The 15,271-nt window shown below is 38.0% G+C and overlaps 1 protein-coding gene across 2 annotated transcripts in view; it reads left to right on the forward strand.

Annotated features, from left to right (window-relative positions):
- Nucleotides 1–15,271, forward strand: part of LOC145997389 (Ig-like and fibronectin type-III domain-containing protein 2) — a 430,200-nt gene that overhangs the window by 371,204 nt on the left and 43,725 nt on the right. Inside the window, exons 5-8 of one of the 2 annotated variants that reach the window (XM_083134380.1) lie at nucleotides 4,618–4,647; nucleotides 7,607–7,717; nucleotides 10,543–10,773; nucleotides 14,670–14,831. In XM_083134380.1, the coding sequence (XP_082990506.1) occupies nucleotides 4,618–4,647; nucleotides 7,607–7,717; nucleotides 10,543–10,773; nucleotides 14,670–14,831 (534 nt within the window). The remainder of the gene's footprint in view (nucleotides 1–4,617; nucleotides 4,648–7,606; nucleotides 7,718–10,542; nucleotides 10,774–14,669; nucleotides 14,832–15,271) is intronic. The other variant, XM_083134381.1, reaches the window with a different exon arrangement.

Below are 15,271 nucleotides of genomic sequence, written 5' to 3' on the forward strand. Positions count from 1 at the left end.
TCCATCGGAGAGGCCTAGGAACCAGTGTGCATTGTGCTTCCACCAGAGGAGGGGGGAGTCGAACACAGGACGTCTTCATTATAATGCGACAGCGTTATGCCTTTGGGGAAAAGTATACAGAAAGAACTCGCACCAAACGTGGCATTTTATCACCACAGAAGATGCGTCCATTTTAGGAGGGTGATTGCCTGAAACAAATATTTGAGACTTTCTGCAAACAACATCATTGTTCACGGAATTAGCTGCCTTGACTTGATCCACTAATGAAACGCTGTGCAATTGAAACTACCATCTCAGCTTTCCAAGACGTATGAACTAATGCAACTCCATTTTTGGAAGAGTAAGTTGTGGTTGATGTGTTATATTTAACCTTTAAACAGCCTCTCTCGCCACGGCCTTTGCGTGCGATTTTTAAATTTTTACACTTATTTCAGAAAAACGTTATATCTCTGAGACTATTTGAGCAATCTACTTCGGATAAATTTTGTTTGAAAACAAATACATTGGAGCATGCGACCGTGTACAATTTAGAAAACCCAAGGGAGAAAAACGGGGTTGGGAGAGGCCAAGTCCCCAAATTTCAATGAAAAAATCGCGTTCGCCCCCTCTTCTCCCGTTATTTTTGGAAAAAGGGCGCAAACTTTTGCATTGTTTTCAAAGAATAGACGTTTTGCAACAAAGGAAAACTTCTTTCAAGTTCTAGTTCTCATACAAGCTAAAATATGACCCAATATGTACAATTTGCATTTTGGCTAAAAATAGCTAATTTGCATATTAGAGAAAGGGGGAGGGGTGGGTTTTCTTCCATATGACATTTCAAAGTCTTATCTCAACATCTGTCAGCGTTTACAACCTCACATACAATTATGAAGGTCCTAAAAGCACGTGAATGTTGTAATCGGCACCATGGGTCATATATGACCCATTGGCTGTTTAAAGGTTAAGGTCATTTTTCTGCTAATTTTGATAATGATGACGATAAGGTGCAATGGTGATTAGATTAAAGTTAGGAAGGGGCGAAAACAAACACACGCTGACACTCAAAATACAAACCCTCATAAATTATTACTTTGACAGTGGTTCCAAGCACCAGGGACTCGTTGCCCTGAAAGAATAAAGTTTCCAGGGTGTGCTGCACAGGATAGAGGTTGACATTCTAGTGTGTTCGAAATGGTCACGCCATGCAACCCAAGTCATTATGAAAAATATATGAATTATTACTGGTACGGTGATCAACTTCGATGAATTCCTTGTGTCCTAAATAATTTTGTTACCTCAAAAAATATGTTCATGTAACCACACGTGTATTGCTTCTCCCGCATTAGTAACATGAGAGTTCAGAAAACCAATAGCAACTTAGCTAATAATCTCTTCAATTCTAAACAGATTTTTTGATCTTACTTGTTTGTGAGTGATATTCTGTCAAAATAGCCTTTCATTAGCCTAGGAATACTTCATGGACAATGAACAAAGAATTTGATTTCCGTGTGTGTTTTAAATCATTCCTAATAAGATGTTCATTTTAATCCAAACATTGAGTGGCAGCGATTAGGAGGAGCGAGAAGTGAGGGATGCAGTTCCGCCGCCACATTTTGCCACTTTTTGCCCCCGCACTATGGTCTCTTTATGCTAAGCCTTTCCTACCAAGAAAAGTATATTGTCCTTGCCCCTCAAATGTTGGCACCTAATCGCCGCTACTACAAACATTCAGATAGATTTGTCAGTTGTACAAACCTTGTAAGCTAAGAAAAGTGACCCCCAAGGAGTAAGAAAACTCTTTCAGTCAAAAACTCATACGATGAAAATACTATGCTCAGGAACATGCATTTAAATTACGAGAAACTTCACGATTGTCTACCATCGCACATTCTATCATTGACGCCGAATACATAAAATCAATTATGTGCCTTGTATTTGCAATACAAGCTTAAACCTAATTCACATTTATTTCACTGTATTAACATGCATGAAAGAATGTGATTAGAATGTATAGCTGGGGTATGGTTGCGCATTGGTAAACACTTCCTTGAAATAATTGTGTCCATCAGAGACAAAGCGATAGGAAATGGAACAAGATGCGACAATAGATTAGAAAGGAATAAGAAAGAAAACAAGAAAAGGGAAGGGAAAAGAAGTAAGAGGAAAATCGGGAGTGTAAGAGAGAGGAGGATACATACGTCTTACGTACACATACATGGTCTTACATTTATACTGCCCACCCTAATATATCAATAAGGAGCTTCTGCCCACCCGGTCGAAAATTTCTGGCGCCGCCCCTGAAGCCGTATGAATCAGTGACGCCAGATTGATTTAGTTTATTTAGCGTCACATTTCTTCCACTTTTTGGGGAAGAAATCGCGACGATGAGGATGAATGGTGGTGAGATTAAATTCACGAAAGGACAATCACAAACATACATGGAGGCCTCCACGATGGCGCAGTGGTAGCATCGTCGCCTTGTAATCAATGTGTCCCGGGTTCGATACCCGGTGGAGGCACAGAGTGGTTCGGATCCCACTTTAAACTGTAGGTCCAGTCCCGATTAGCCTTACTGTGCATAAAGTGGACTTAAAACACCAACTCAATCAACAAATACACATGGGTAGCACCCGACACCAAGTCCCACAGAGAATTATACTGGCTGCGAGTCCACACGCCAGAGCCTCGTTAGTCTGCAGCAATGCAGTCCAGGATCAGTGACGCCAAAATATAACTACTGGTCTTTCTCTCGTTCAGTAACTTTTTGTAATTATACACACATACGCGGGGAATGCATGTGCATTGTTACGAAACCTATTCACAGGGAAGCTTGCATTATTTTTATCACAAGCTGAATATATGTGGCTAATTTGTTGTCATGTTTACACAAAAAACAGATTATGACCTGATTTATGGCCGAAAATATCCCCCCCCCGACCCCTACTCTTACTATGATTCCTTATTTTGAATAAACTTAAATGTTTACGAAAAATAATGCAAATCACGCATACAGACGTATTTACAGTTATTGACGTGATTAGAAAAATAATCGGATAGCTCCAATAGTATAGTAGTAACGATATTGCTTTGTAGTCAAGGGGTCTCGAGTTCGATCTCCGGTAGAGGCACATTACACAGTAGGTTCAGTTCTGATGAGCCTGAACATGAACTGGCCTTAAACAAACTTTAAATCACAATCATAAATAGAAATTCATCAATACGTTATCCAAAGACTTGAGTTTTTATTGTTTTTGAGGTTTTAAAGCATGTTGAGCGTATGGCATAATTTGTCATGTGTTATCTGAGAGTTACACTCGCAAACAACTTTAGCAGATAATATATACAGGATCGTTGCAAGGAAATTGGGCATATATTTCACATGGATTTGTAGGGAATGTCTTCTAAGTATGCATCAGCAAGGTTAGAGATGCCCTGTGCTATCCTCTTCCCTAACACTTGGAGTATCCTCGTCGGTACCTACAATAGTTTTTGTTTTGTTTCATATCATGTATATGTACAGGAGACACGATATCCCGTAGGACAGCGACAGTTAGTTCAATTTAGCTAATTCAATTCCACACAACGTGAATTCTCCAAAGAACGATTTGGCTTAATTGGTCACAAGACGCAAATGTCAATGTTGACTTCACAATGAACTGCAGTGGTACCAGATTTTGACATTACCTACTCTGTTAAACGTATCGGGTGCCTGTATATTTAACAGTTTAGGTTTTATACAATGTTGAAAGTGTCTCTTTTGTGTAATAATTATTTGTGTGTATGTATATAGGAATGTTCATAAATGATTGTCGTTCCTTATTTCCTACATTGATAATTCATTTGTTGAATGGTATATACACAGATGGTGCATTTAGTTACGAAAACGCTTGTTTCCTGCAAAGATTGTGGCGTTGTTAATATAACTTTTCGTATGATTGGGTGCGAATATTGATAAATTATATCAATGTAGGATTTTAACTCAAGATCTGAATGCAGGCTTTGGAGGTAATGGAGAAGTGGCATTGTTCTAAGTTTAAATACTTTCCACAGCATAGTTTCCATAACTTTATGTTCTAGTGATATGTTATTGCCAGTCTTATACAGAGACTTCAATTTACATACCAGAAAATATACCATTAATACTCCTTGGAAATGGGGCGCAAGAGAGAGAACGATTTTCTCAACTTTTTTTCTTTATTGGGGATTTTTCTTCCTGAAAATGTGAAACACACCATCAAGAACAATTAATACTTTTACCGCGAAGTAGGTGTCAACAGAAGTCACTTTTCTAGGAAGAAATAGTACACTTTGGCTTGAGGATACTCTCCCCACCTTTCCCTTTGAGACTTCTATGCTTAACGTAATGACCAGAAGCTTGTTTTTTTTTTTTAATAAATCGTCGGTGCAAAATCAGGTGAGTACGAAGGATGCTGAAAGAATTACGGTGCTCTGAAAGTGAAGCATCGCCGTTTCACGATGCCTTTTAGCAGTTTGCGTTTAAATCTAGAGATCCTAGGTTGGATTCCTTATGACGGTTTACCATTTCGTTAATGTTCAACAAAAGCAAGATTTTTTTCATGTAACCTCATGGACATTAAATTGACATTGTATGCTAATATTTATTTTACTTTCTTACAGCAATTCCATTTGAAGGTAGAGCTATGGCAGGCAAGTGAAACTACCAGAGAACACTCACTGCTTTTTAATCATCTTCCTATTTTCAGAAATTTTTCTTTCGGTTTTGGTTTTTACTTGACAAACTAACAACATTTATCTTTCTTCTGGAAGCAGAATATCTATTTGGTTGTGGACTTTATTTGTAGTTGTAGTCCAAGGTGAAATATGTACAGGTAAGCTCATAGCTTACGCGTAACAGTCATTGGTTGGGAAATATCACGTTAATGTGAGTTTGAAAAACTTAAATAGATGCATAAACACGCATTTGATTTTGATAAAATAGCAATTAAAACATAGTGAGATATAGAAATTGTTTCTTGCTATTTAGAAACTACTTGTATTTATTAAACGATCATTGTGCATATTAGGAAAATAATTAACGTCTATTGGTATTCGAACATATTCGTTTAACTATTTTCGAATATCTTTGTAAAGTCGCAGTTTAAAAGGCACTCCATATCTTTTCTTACGATTTCAAATGTGAGTTCCAATTTGACATAAAAATGCCACGAAATGACTTTGTGTTTCACCTTGGCGGTAGATAGATGTAGTTTAGTTTTTGTTCACGAGATGACGCCACTGTACTTAAAAAATAGTTCTGGTTCTAGCAAGTAACGCAAAAGGGATATTATTTTACTACTGCCTGCGTAATAGTACCTAACGTTTTTCAATAAATATTGTATACGATAAATAAAATAAATAAAATATATTTTCTCTAACAGTTCATAGTGCAACCAGTCTCGGTCTTACTAATTTCCGTAAACAAATATTGTATCATTCAAGAATTTCTAATCTCTAAAGCCATTGAGATCCACCATTCTCGAATCTTCATGACCAGAGTTAGGATATTTAGGGGAAAATTTCATTGGGAAAAAGGAAGGGAAAAGGTGCTAAAATAAGACCCCAAAAAGGGGCAAAAAAGGTGCTGATTGGGGCAAAAAAGGTGCTGATAATTATACTACTTATTAAAACTTTCCCTCCTATTTTATTAGTGTAAGCTATTCACTCGAAACTGTGTACACATCACACACATAGGTTGTGTTACAGTTATTCACCAGTCTGGGAAAAACACAAAGCTGTTGTACCTGACAACATTAAGCATTTCTAAATTTTTAAAAGTGAGTTTGTTTCTTTTCGGAGATAAAATATCTTTATATAAGCTGAAGCTTCTCTCTACATCCACAGAAACAAGTGGGGCAAACTTAGTATTCACTCGGAATGGCAACTCTGTGGAAGTGGCAAATTCCACAACATCCGGATTCTTTTCAAGACTAGCCTCAATTTTGTCTCTGGCAAAACCATCTAACTGCCCCCTCACAGTAGTTAAGATATCCCATTGTTTTTCCTTTTCGACGCCTTGTTCTTCTAAGCTTTTGATGGCTGTCAACAGGTACTTGTAGGAATGTACACAAAATAGTTCTTTTTGCAAATCATCTATCTTGTCTGGGAGGAGAAGTTGCTGTGCCTTGGAAATTGCACCTGCATCGGTTGAATCCAGGGAAAGCACAAACTCCTTAATTTTTTCAAAATTTTCACACAGAAATGCAGCACACTCAATCCATGATCCCCAGCGAGTAATGAAATCCATAAATGGCTGCATCACTGTACTGGCATTGGTTTTCTGCAACTCATACATGTTTAGTAACATGGGCTTAACGTCCTCACCTGTCAGAGGGAAAACCAAAATGTTCAAAACATATCGTTGCATTGAGTCTGTCGTCTCATCCAGAATGACACCTATATCGCAATCTGACCTTTCACCTTAATTTTACGAACTGTTTCTTCATACACAGGTTCAATATAGTTTTTCCTTAACGTACTCTCAGCGGGCACTTCAAGGCCAGATGGTTCACCTTGTTGAGTGGAATCCCGGCCTGTGTAAAAGATGCACACAAGTCAACATTAAATTCCTTTAAATTTTGGTTCTTGGAAGAACACTGCTCAAATGCATTGCGTAAGAGAGGCTACCGAGATTTACTTCCTTGCAGATTCTTGTTTTTTTTTTATGCTTAGAGCTGGAAATATGTTGCTGGATGTGATCTCTCTGGTGTTTTTCATCTAATGTGATTCCCGTATCACAAACCGTGCATCGAATAACAGTTCCATCACTTTCTACGAACTCGTGCTTAAATTCTTGAGCCAGACTGAGAAATCGGGATCTGGGCACTTTCGGCACGGTAAAGTACATGCAGTAACAGGATCTAACAGAATGAAAAAGCAGGTAATGAACTTACATCCACAAACAATATCAGTCCACTGCGCACACATGAAATGTGAAACCCACCACTTCAGAAACACATTGTTGCTTCAAAGACCAAACTGCGTTTCCTTCTTCTTTCTATCTTAAAAAAAAATAACGGCAATCTGGTGCATATCAGTAGCTGCCTTTCCATTGTTGATTTCAAATAGGCAACAATCAAGCACAGTTTAAATACATTCAATTTCAGTTAACAATGTGAAAACATCTTAAAAGAGAAAAGTGTCGCAAAAAAATAAAAGAAAAATTCAATGATTTGCTGAGGAAATATATTTAACATCACCAGTAAAAGGACACAAAAAGGGGAGGAAAAGCGATTAAGAACACGAAAACGGGGGAAAATAGATAAATGTCCCAGAAAAGGGAGGGAAGGGGAAAGGTTATCAAAAAAGGGGAAAAAAGGTGCTGGAAAATTAGCTCCATTCTCACGGTGAGGCAACATTTCACACACTGAGTCCTTCCAGAGAGGTCTCACTTTCACTACGAAAAAGAGGTGCGCACCTAAAAATCCTAACTCTGTTCATGACATTCAATATTGCTTTTCCACTGTATTGTGTAAAAGATACATCTATCTTTAAATATGCATTATTAGACTGAGATTAAGAACATAAACTCGTACTGCTTTAACATAAAGACCATTCTTATGTAGCTTTGAGTATATGTTTTAATGTTGTTTCTATTTCTATTTATTAGGTGGTGATGTGTGGGTGTTGGTTATTAAAGACTCCAAACCAGTTGACTCTGGAATTTACGTGTGTGAAGTAAACAGTAATCCTATTGTGCGGTCTTTCCATAAGCTAAGTGGTAAGCTATTTCAAATCAATTGATGTTATGTTATTTTATTCATTTAAGGAATGTTTGTGGTAGGTAAAAAAAAGTGGAATCTAAATACCTTGTTTTGCAGGAATTAATTAATATAACAATTTTTTGTGTTTTGTGTTTTGATTGTGCCACGCGGCACTTTCGCGAAATTTATTATCCTGGAAATTATGCAAAATTATAAGTTGCCTTCTATTTTGCACAGGTTTGTGTAAAAAAAACTCAATTTCGTAATAGCATAACATGTAATATAATACTTGAATATTTTAAAGCAAAATTCTTGGTAAATTTATGCATGTGAATAGAGTGGAGTACTTACATACTGATATGAATCAGTATTTTGAAAAAAAAACTTTTAATGTTACAATTTTCAAGCATCGGTAAGAGTATAGGCATCAGTTCTTAGCCCTAGTAACGATGTAAGTTTGTTATAGTGAACTCTTTTCAATTGAAGAATGTTTTTAATTTAAACTTTTAAAGAATTTTTAAATTGGGTTTAGCATAGCAAGGAGGCAAGTGAAAGGTTAAAGATACCAACTACTGATATTGCATTATGATAATCAGTGGCGTCTATACCAGCTTTGGACCCCGCCTCTACAACTGAAGAAGGGATTATGTATTATGACCTCTGCAACAGCACAAATTAATGTACTTTTCTTTTTGTCATTTACTTGCAAACTTAATGTTTCTTATCTGTAGTAAGTTGTATAACGTATGTTGGCAAGATTCATATTTCCTATGATAACAAAAATAACAGTTATAATTATGACTAATAAATTGAATCTAGCAACACTTGGTTTGCTCAATTTTCCTTCCTGCTTTATTGCCCCCTCCCCTCACCACTGCCATTGATGTTAGTGCACCCTGCTAAGAGAAAAAGGGAGTCGGTTTATGATAATGACAGGGTAATTATATCAGGGTTGGCAACGCTGGTTTCTTGTGCACAGGATCAGCATAGTGCGTTGTCATGGTGTTGCAACGGCAGTAATAAGAGGTTGCTAACGAAAAAAAAGGTTCAAATTTTTACCACCAGGTGCAAATGTGGCGCTGAAATCTGATGCACAGTGAACAACATCCAGGGAAATATCGTGCGACCATTGACAACACTGTCTTACGCTTCCAAAGGGTAATTCACGTTGACAGGTCCAATATTGAACACTGCTGTACCGACATAGACTCAAATTACTGGTTGTCACTTCAGCGCCACATTTCAACCTAGTGGTGAAAATGTGAACTTTTTTCATCAGCATTCGCTTTTTCTAGTATCCGTACGTCTCTATTAAACTAAGTTTCAGCGCAATCCGTTGATTCGACTGGGCTGTAGAGGGCTTGGATTAGGCGGAAATTAATTCTATGCGCCACATTTGCACCTGGTGGTGAAAATTTGAACTTTTTTTAAGTCAACATTTGCTTCCCCTATGATCTCCATAGTCTCTGTGACAAGTTTCAGCGCAATCCGTTGCTTTGAACGGGCTCCAGAGGGTTCTGAGTAGGGCAACTTTGATTGTGGTCACCCTGTATGATAGTCGATGAAAGAAAATTTAATTGTTGCCACCCTGTATGATAGTAGATGAAAGAAATACATATCAGCAAAATAATATTCTCGCAGAATAAACTAGGATTAAAATGAATTAACTCTATGAGGAGAGTATACAAGTAGAATGGAGGAACCAAGTCAGGACTTGTTTTCAGATTTCACCACTTAATCCAAACAGCAAATGGTTCCAATAGTTACCCAATTTTTTTAAAAATAAATGTGATCTTTACAGAAGAGGCCACACGATTTAAATTTCTTCAGAACTTTCAAAGTTTTCCTTCAATGAAGTCGGTAACGCCGTCTGTACACGATTCAATTCTCATTGAAAGAGAGCGTTGAAGACTTAAAAGTTGGCGATTGAAAGGCCGGGAAATTTTTTACACGAAAATTTGACAACTGTTTCTCATTTTATTTTACCCCGAAAAATGACAGCGTTTACATCAAGAAAATGAAATAAATTGATTATCAGAAACTCAGAGAAACTGTTTGCATAACAATGCAAAATATTCTCACAGAATATACACTAAATATTAGTTTCACAGATATGATCTATAGATGGTTTATTTTTTCAATTTTGCTAACCTAAAATGCAATTTAAATAGCAACGACACAAAAATATTATATTTACGTTGTCGAATAAAATGTATTATCGTATCACGATAAAATAAATATGGATTTGATTGATTGATTGAGTTTGTGTTTTAAGTCCACTTTATGCACAGCAAGGCTAATCGGGAGTGGGCCTACAGTTTAAAGTGGGATCCGAATCACTATGTACCTCCACCGGGTGTCGAACCCGGGACCCCTTGATTACAAGGCGACGACGCTACCCTTGCGGCATCGGGGAGGCCCTAAAATAAATATGGAAAATAATGTTCTATCGAATAGAATGTTCCATCGTTCTTCGATTCCTTTCTCGCAAGTCGCAACCACATGTTTACACAAAATAGAAATAAATAGCATTCGATGACTTTTTCGATAATCGATTTCAATACCGCGTACACCGATTGGTCGACAGTGTGTCTTAAAAGGCTTATCTAACCCGCCGCGCCGGTCCATACACAAACAAATGAACCTCGAACATGTTGACGTCAGAGCATACGTCATTTTCTCCTTGCAAGATGAAATTAATGCTTCATATGAGAACTATTGTGTGTGTATTTTAGTGCATTAGCGGTTTGAAATTCTTAAGTTGTAAATGTTGATGACATTTCTACCATCTCTCTACGGATACTTATTGAATTTGCACTAAATATATTTATTTTTATTACAGTACTACCTCGAGCGTTGATGCCGCCAGACAATATAACAGATCCACTCCTCTACGAAAACCAAAGAGCATCATTTGCCAAAAATCATAATTATACAGATTGTTGTGTTAACAGCAATGTTTCGCAGACCTGTCTTGGATTTTGTAATATACAGAGTATATTAGAAGGAAATACCGGACAAGACCCAGAGAATTGTGAGGCTGATTTTCCCGATATTGTTAAATGTATGGCAGGTAAGAAAGCGCGTATTTCCTATTTCTCAAATAAATTGTTTAATACGGTCTGCTTGCTGGTTGTGGCCTGTAACTTGCAGCACTGTGTAGGTCTAGGTTCCTGAAATGTTGGTATCTGCGTCGCGAAAAATTATCCCCTTCCCGATTCCTACTTCGGGAAGTATTTTCCAAGTTTTCGGGATCGCATATCATCTGGAAATTTCGGATGGTTGTGGAGAGGGTCACGTATAATTTTTTCTAGTAGTCAGCCCTCATCATTTCTTTACTGTCTTTGACTTTTAAGGAATACTGTATCAAAGGAGGGTTATGACCCTCAGCAACCCCTCCTTGGGCACGCCACTGATTACAGTGTATACAGTTCGAGATTTTCAGTATCGGAAAACATTTCCAATTCCGAAAACTTCCACATTTTGTTAGGAAATGGCAAACATTTTCTGTCCCAAATGTCAAGATTCAAATAAAATCCCGTCCGACAAGAAAACTGATAGAGAAGAGTAGATTCAAAGCTGACTGTAGGGGGGGGTCTCCCTTATCGCACAACCCTAGGACAACGTTGTGTTCTGACGTCACCGGAAAATGATTTTATTGTTAGGCTAACTGCCTAAGTTGTTAGGTTAGGCTACTTAGGTTTAGTTCTCTTAGCATATACTGGGTGAGTTTGTTAAAAAAGGCCCCGTGGAAAATGTGCTCCTTGCATGTAGGCAACCCTGGTACACCGAAGAGAAGAGCGGGGTAGAGAACAGACCAGGATATCGATGCCACGCAGATTCATTGATTTGTATAACTGAATGAAGCGCAGGTGCTTACTTTTGGTAACAAAATTTTGTACTTGGAAAGATAAATTGATCTGGAGAATCTATTATGACAATGCAGGTTGTTTTCTGCTATATAAAATGTTCAGGCAGCAGGAAATATTTCACCCTGATTTTCCCAGGACGAGGATAATAATTCTATAATATTTAGTTTCTTGAAATTTAGATTAATATGAATCCTAACCAACATCAGCAGTGGCGGAAAAACGGGGGGTTATTATTCCCAACTTTTATCCCTGCAGTAGAGGTGTGCGGGATCCCGGAAAGACGGGATCGGGAAAAAAAATTCCCGTCCCGATCCCGACTTCGGAAAATGACTTCCCGACTTTTCGGCATCCCAAGCAATCGAGAAATACCGAATGGTCATTTTAAAAGTCGTCAATTCTCGACATTTTCTGCATTGTAAATGTCTGGAACTTAAGATGGAAATTACGTGTAGAATTCGAGATTTCAAGAACTTTGGGAAATTTCGAAATATCCCGTCCCGAAAATTTTCCTCGTCCCCGAATGTCGGGATTTGAAGAATTTCCCATCCCGACCCAAAAAAGTCTGTCCCGCACACCCCTACCCTGCAGTATGGTGAACCTTATCTCCAAAGGGAAATAAACTGTCCTTGCCGCCACTGTACTCATAACAATGAGTATTTTTTTCTTTAACGACTTTTACTATAATTTACTGGGAAAAGGTTGACTTTCTTTTGTTTAAAACATGTATAAAACATGTTTTTTTTACTCATGTTTAAAACAAAAAAAATGTTTTAAACAAAAAAAAGTTTGTTTTGTTCTTTTTTTTTTTAAAAAAAAAACACAATTTTGCCAACCCTGGTGCCACGCAGTTTCGACAACATGACGTAGAGGGGGATTGAAAAGAAAGTGTCCATGAGTAGTGACCTAGTGGCAGGCAGCGTGCAGGTCAGTTGAGTGCAGTTGAGCGGCGAGGAAAGTTGCGTGTGTGGTTCGGTGGGTCAGCATGGTGTTAACGGTGCAGCAGAGTAGTAACTTTGTTGTCGAGACGTACGCACGCCTCGGTTCTTGGAAACAGTGTGCAGATTTGTTTACGAAGGAGTTCGCGGTGAATGGAGTTCCAGCGAAGTCCCCCAACCAAATCAGTAATGCAAAAACTGATTGCAAAATGGCGAGAAACCGGATCCGTGCTGAATAAGCCAAAAGTGCGTCCAAAGACTGTCCGCACTGAGGCAAAGGTGGGCGACGCAGCGCAGCTAATGATACGCAGTCCACGAAAATCATCTCGGCGTTTGGCACAACAGTTGCAGGTGACCCAGTCAATCGCTATGCGGATCTTGATGCAGGACCTGAACTTGCACGCATTCAAAGTTACCGTGATGCATCAGGTGCGGGATGTGGACAAGGCAGCTCGCGTGCAGTTTTGTGAGTGGTTTCTGTACAATATTGCTCCGGAGGTGCTGCAGGATGGTTACTTGTTCATTTCCGATGAAGCATGGTTCCATCTGTCAGGCTACATAAACTCCCAGAACACGCAGTACTGGTCAGGTGACAATCCACACGTGTTCCTGGAGGTTTCACTGCACGCCCAGAAACTCGGTGTCTGGTGTACCGTTTCGTCACGCCGCATCATCCCCGTGTTCTTCCATGAGACTGTGAACTCGGCTCGTTACATCAGTAACATATTCAACGTGTTTGTTGAACAACTGACTGAGGATGAGCGAAGGAACGCTTACTTTCAGCAGGATGGAGCCACGGCGCATACGGCATGTGCAACGATCACGCGCATTGTTCCCGCCTGATCGCGTCATCAGCCGTGGCACGAACCAACCTTGGCCACCTCGTTCTCCAGATTTATCACCCTGTGATTTCTTCTTGTGGGGAGCTCTAAAGGGACAGGTGTATAGCAACAACCCTCACACACTCGAAGAACTCCAGAACAACATTATCACAGCCATCCAGGCCATCCCGCAGGATGTCCTCGCCCGTGTTTTTCAGAACATGATGTGGTATCGTCTGCACACGTGCCTCGAGGTCAACGAAGGACATTTCCAGCACCTCCTCTAGGTAGGTTGTTGTTACACTGTACTGTATTTACAGAAGATATGTGTCATTAATTTAAGTTTATGTCAAGTTGTCTAAATTTCTTGCCACCGATATCCTGGACTGTTCTCTACCCCGCTCTTCTCTTCGGTCTACCAGGGTTGCCTACATGCAAGGAGCACATTTTCCACGGGGCCACTTTTAACAGACTCGCCGAGTATAATACATTTGCAGTGTATTTATGCTAAGAGAACAAAATGTAACAGACATAACCTAAAAACGTGGATATTTCTCATCTGACACCAGAACAGCGTTGTGCGATAAGGAAATGTTTTTTTTTTTTATAGAAGATCTTACGATTTCTCCAACGCAGTGAAGAGGTGAAAGAAACCCAACCTATATAACTGCCATACAATTATTGTTACTGTTATATTGTATATTACTTGAAATAGTTTAATTTATATGTGATAGTGCTAAGGTTAAGTAAATTCATTTCCTTTCCAAATAGCATATTTGTTTTGTTTTTTTACCTTATGAATTTGGATTGCGGTGTGGGAATATTAGTAACATCGGACATTCATCAATGTTTAAACCTAAAACCACATTGAAAATATTGTGAAAATAAAAATGCTCCAGAAGTGTAACGCTGTGTAAGTAAATATTTTTGCTTATACAAATTATTAATTGAAACATATTTGTGAACTTTTTACGTATAGGGCAACACACGCTTTAGTTTTACATTGTTAGTCTATGCTTTAGTACGCTCTTGGTGAAATAAAGTAGATGTTGTTACTCAAAGCTCTATATTTGTTTCACAATTTTTGCCTAATTTATCTGAATGACCTTAGCAAAATATTGATTCAACATTACTTATTTTATGAAAAAGAACCTAAAACTATAAGTGTGTGCATTTTATTCTTATGAATTCAGAGAAACGCTAAGCAAATCCTACATTACAGAAAAAAATATGTTTAAAAATAATGTTTCTTGTCATTCGTATATTTTGATTCTTTTTCTTAGAATCAGAATCAACAATTTTGTTAATATTCTATTATTATTATTATTATATTTTTTTCAGATGGGAGAAATCATATTCCATGCTGTATTCAAGAAGGAATTCCAGATATTTGCCAAGATGTCTGCCGAGGAGAATATACCATGATAACGGATAACATTAAAACACATTTCTCATGTTCAGCTTATACTGAGCAAACATTAGCATGTATCGTGGAGGGAGTAGGTGAGTTACCCTAGTTGGAAAAATTTTAAAATTGGTTCCCATAGCGAATTTGAGTTTTTACACACACTGTCAGAATCATTGGGGCAAGAAGGGGTGCTTGCATACCCCTTAATTGTGGAAAAGTCAGGGAATTTTGGAAAACATTAAATAGCCTGAGAAATTAGATGTTTTTTTTTTTTGCTTACTGGGATTGGAAATTGCAATATGATTTTCCTTTCAAATGGTTTCTTTGTTTGGGACATGTTATATAAATATGTTTTTTTTTATTATTTTGTCATTTATATTCAAGTGTTGAGTAAAGTATATTCATTGGTAACACTATTAAGCCTTTTTTCCATGTTTAATAAAACACTAAAAATGCTGACCAAGACAGTCTTTACTATGTAATAATTAGAACCCAGATTACATATTCCATTCCTTTCTAGATACGTACCTTGAAT

This window comes from Lepisma saccharinum, chromosome 13 (genome assembly GCF_977018435.1).
Source record: "Lepisma saccharinum chromosome 13, izLepSacc3.1, whole genome shotgun sequence".
NCBI lineage: Eukaryota > Metazoa > Arthropoda > Insecta > Zygentoma > Lepismatidae > Lepisma > Lepisma saccharinum.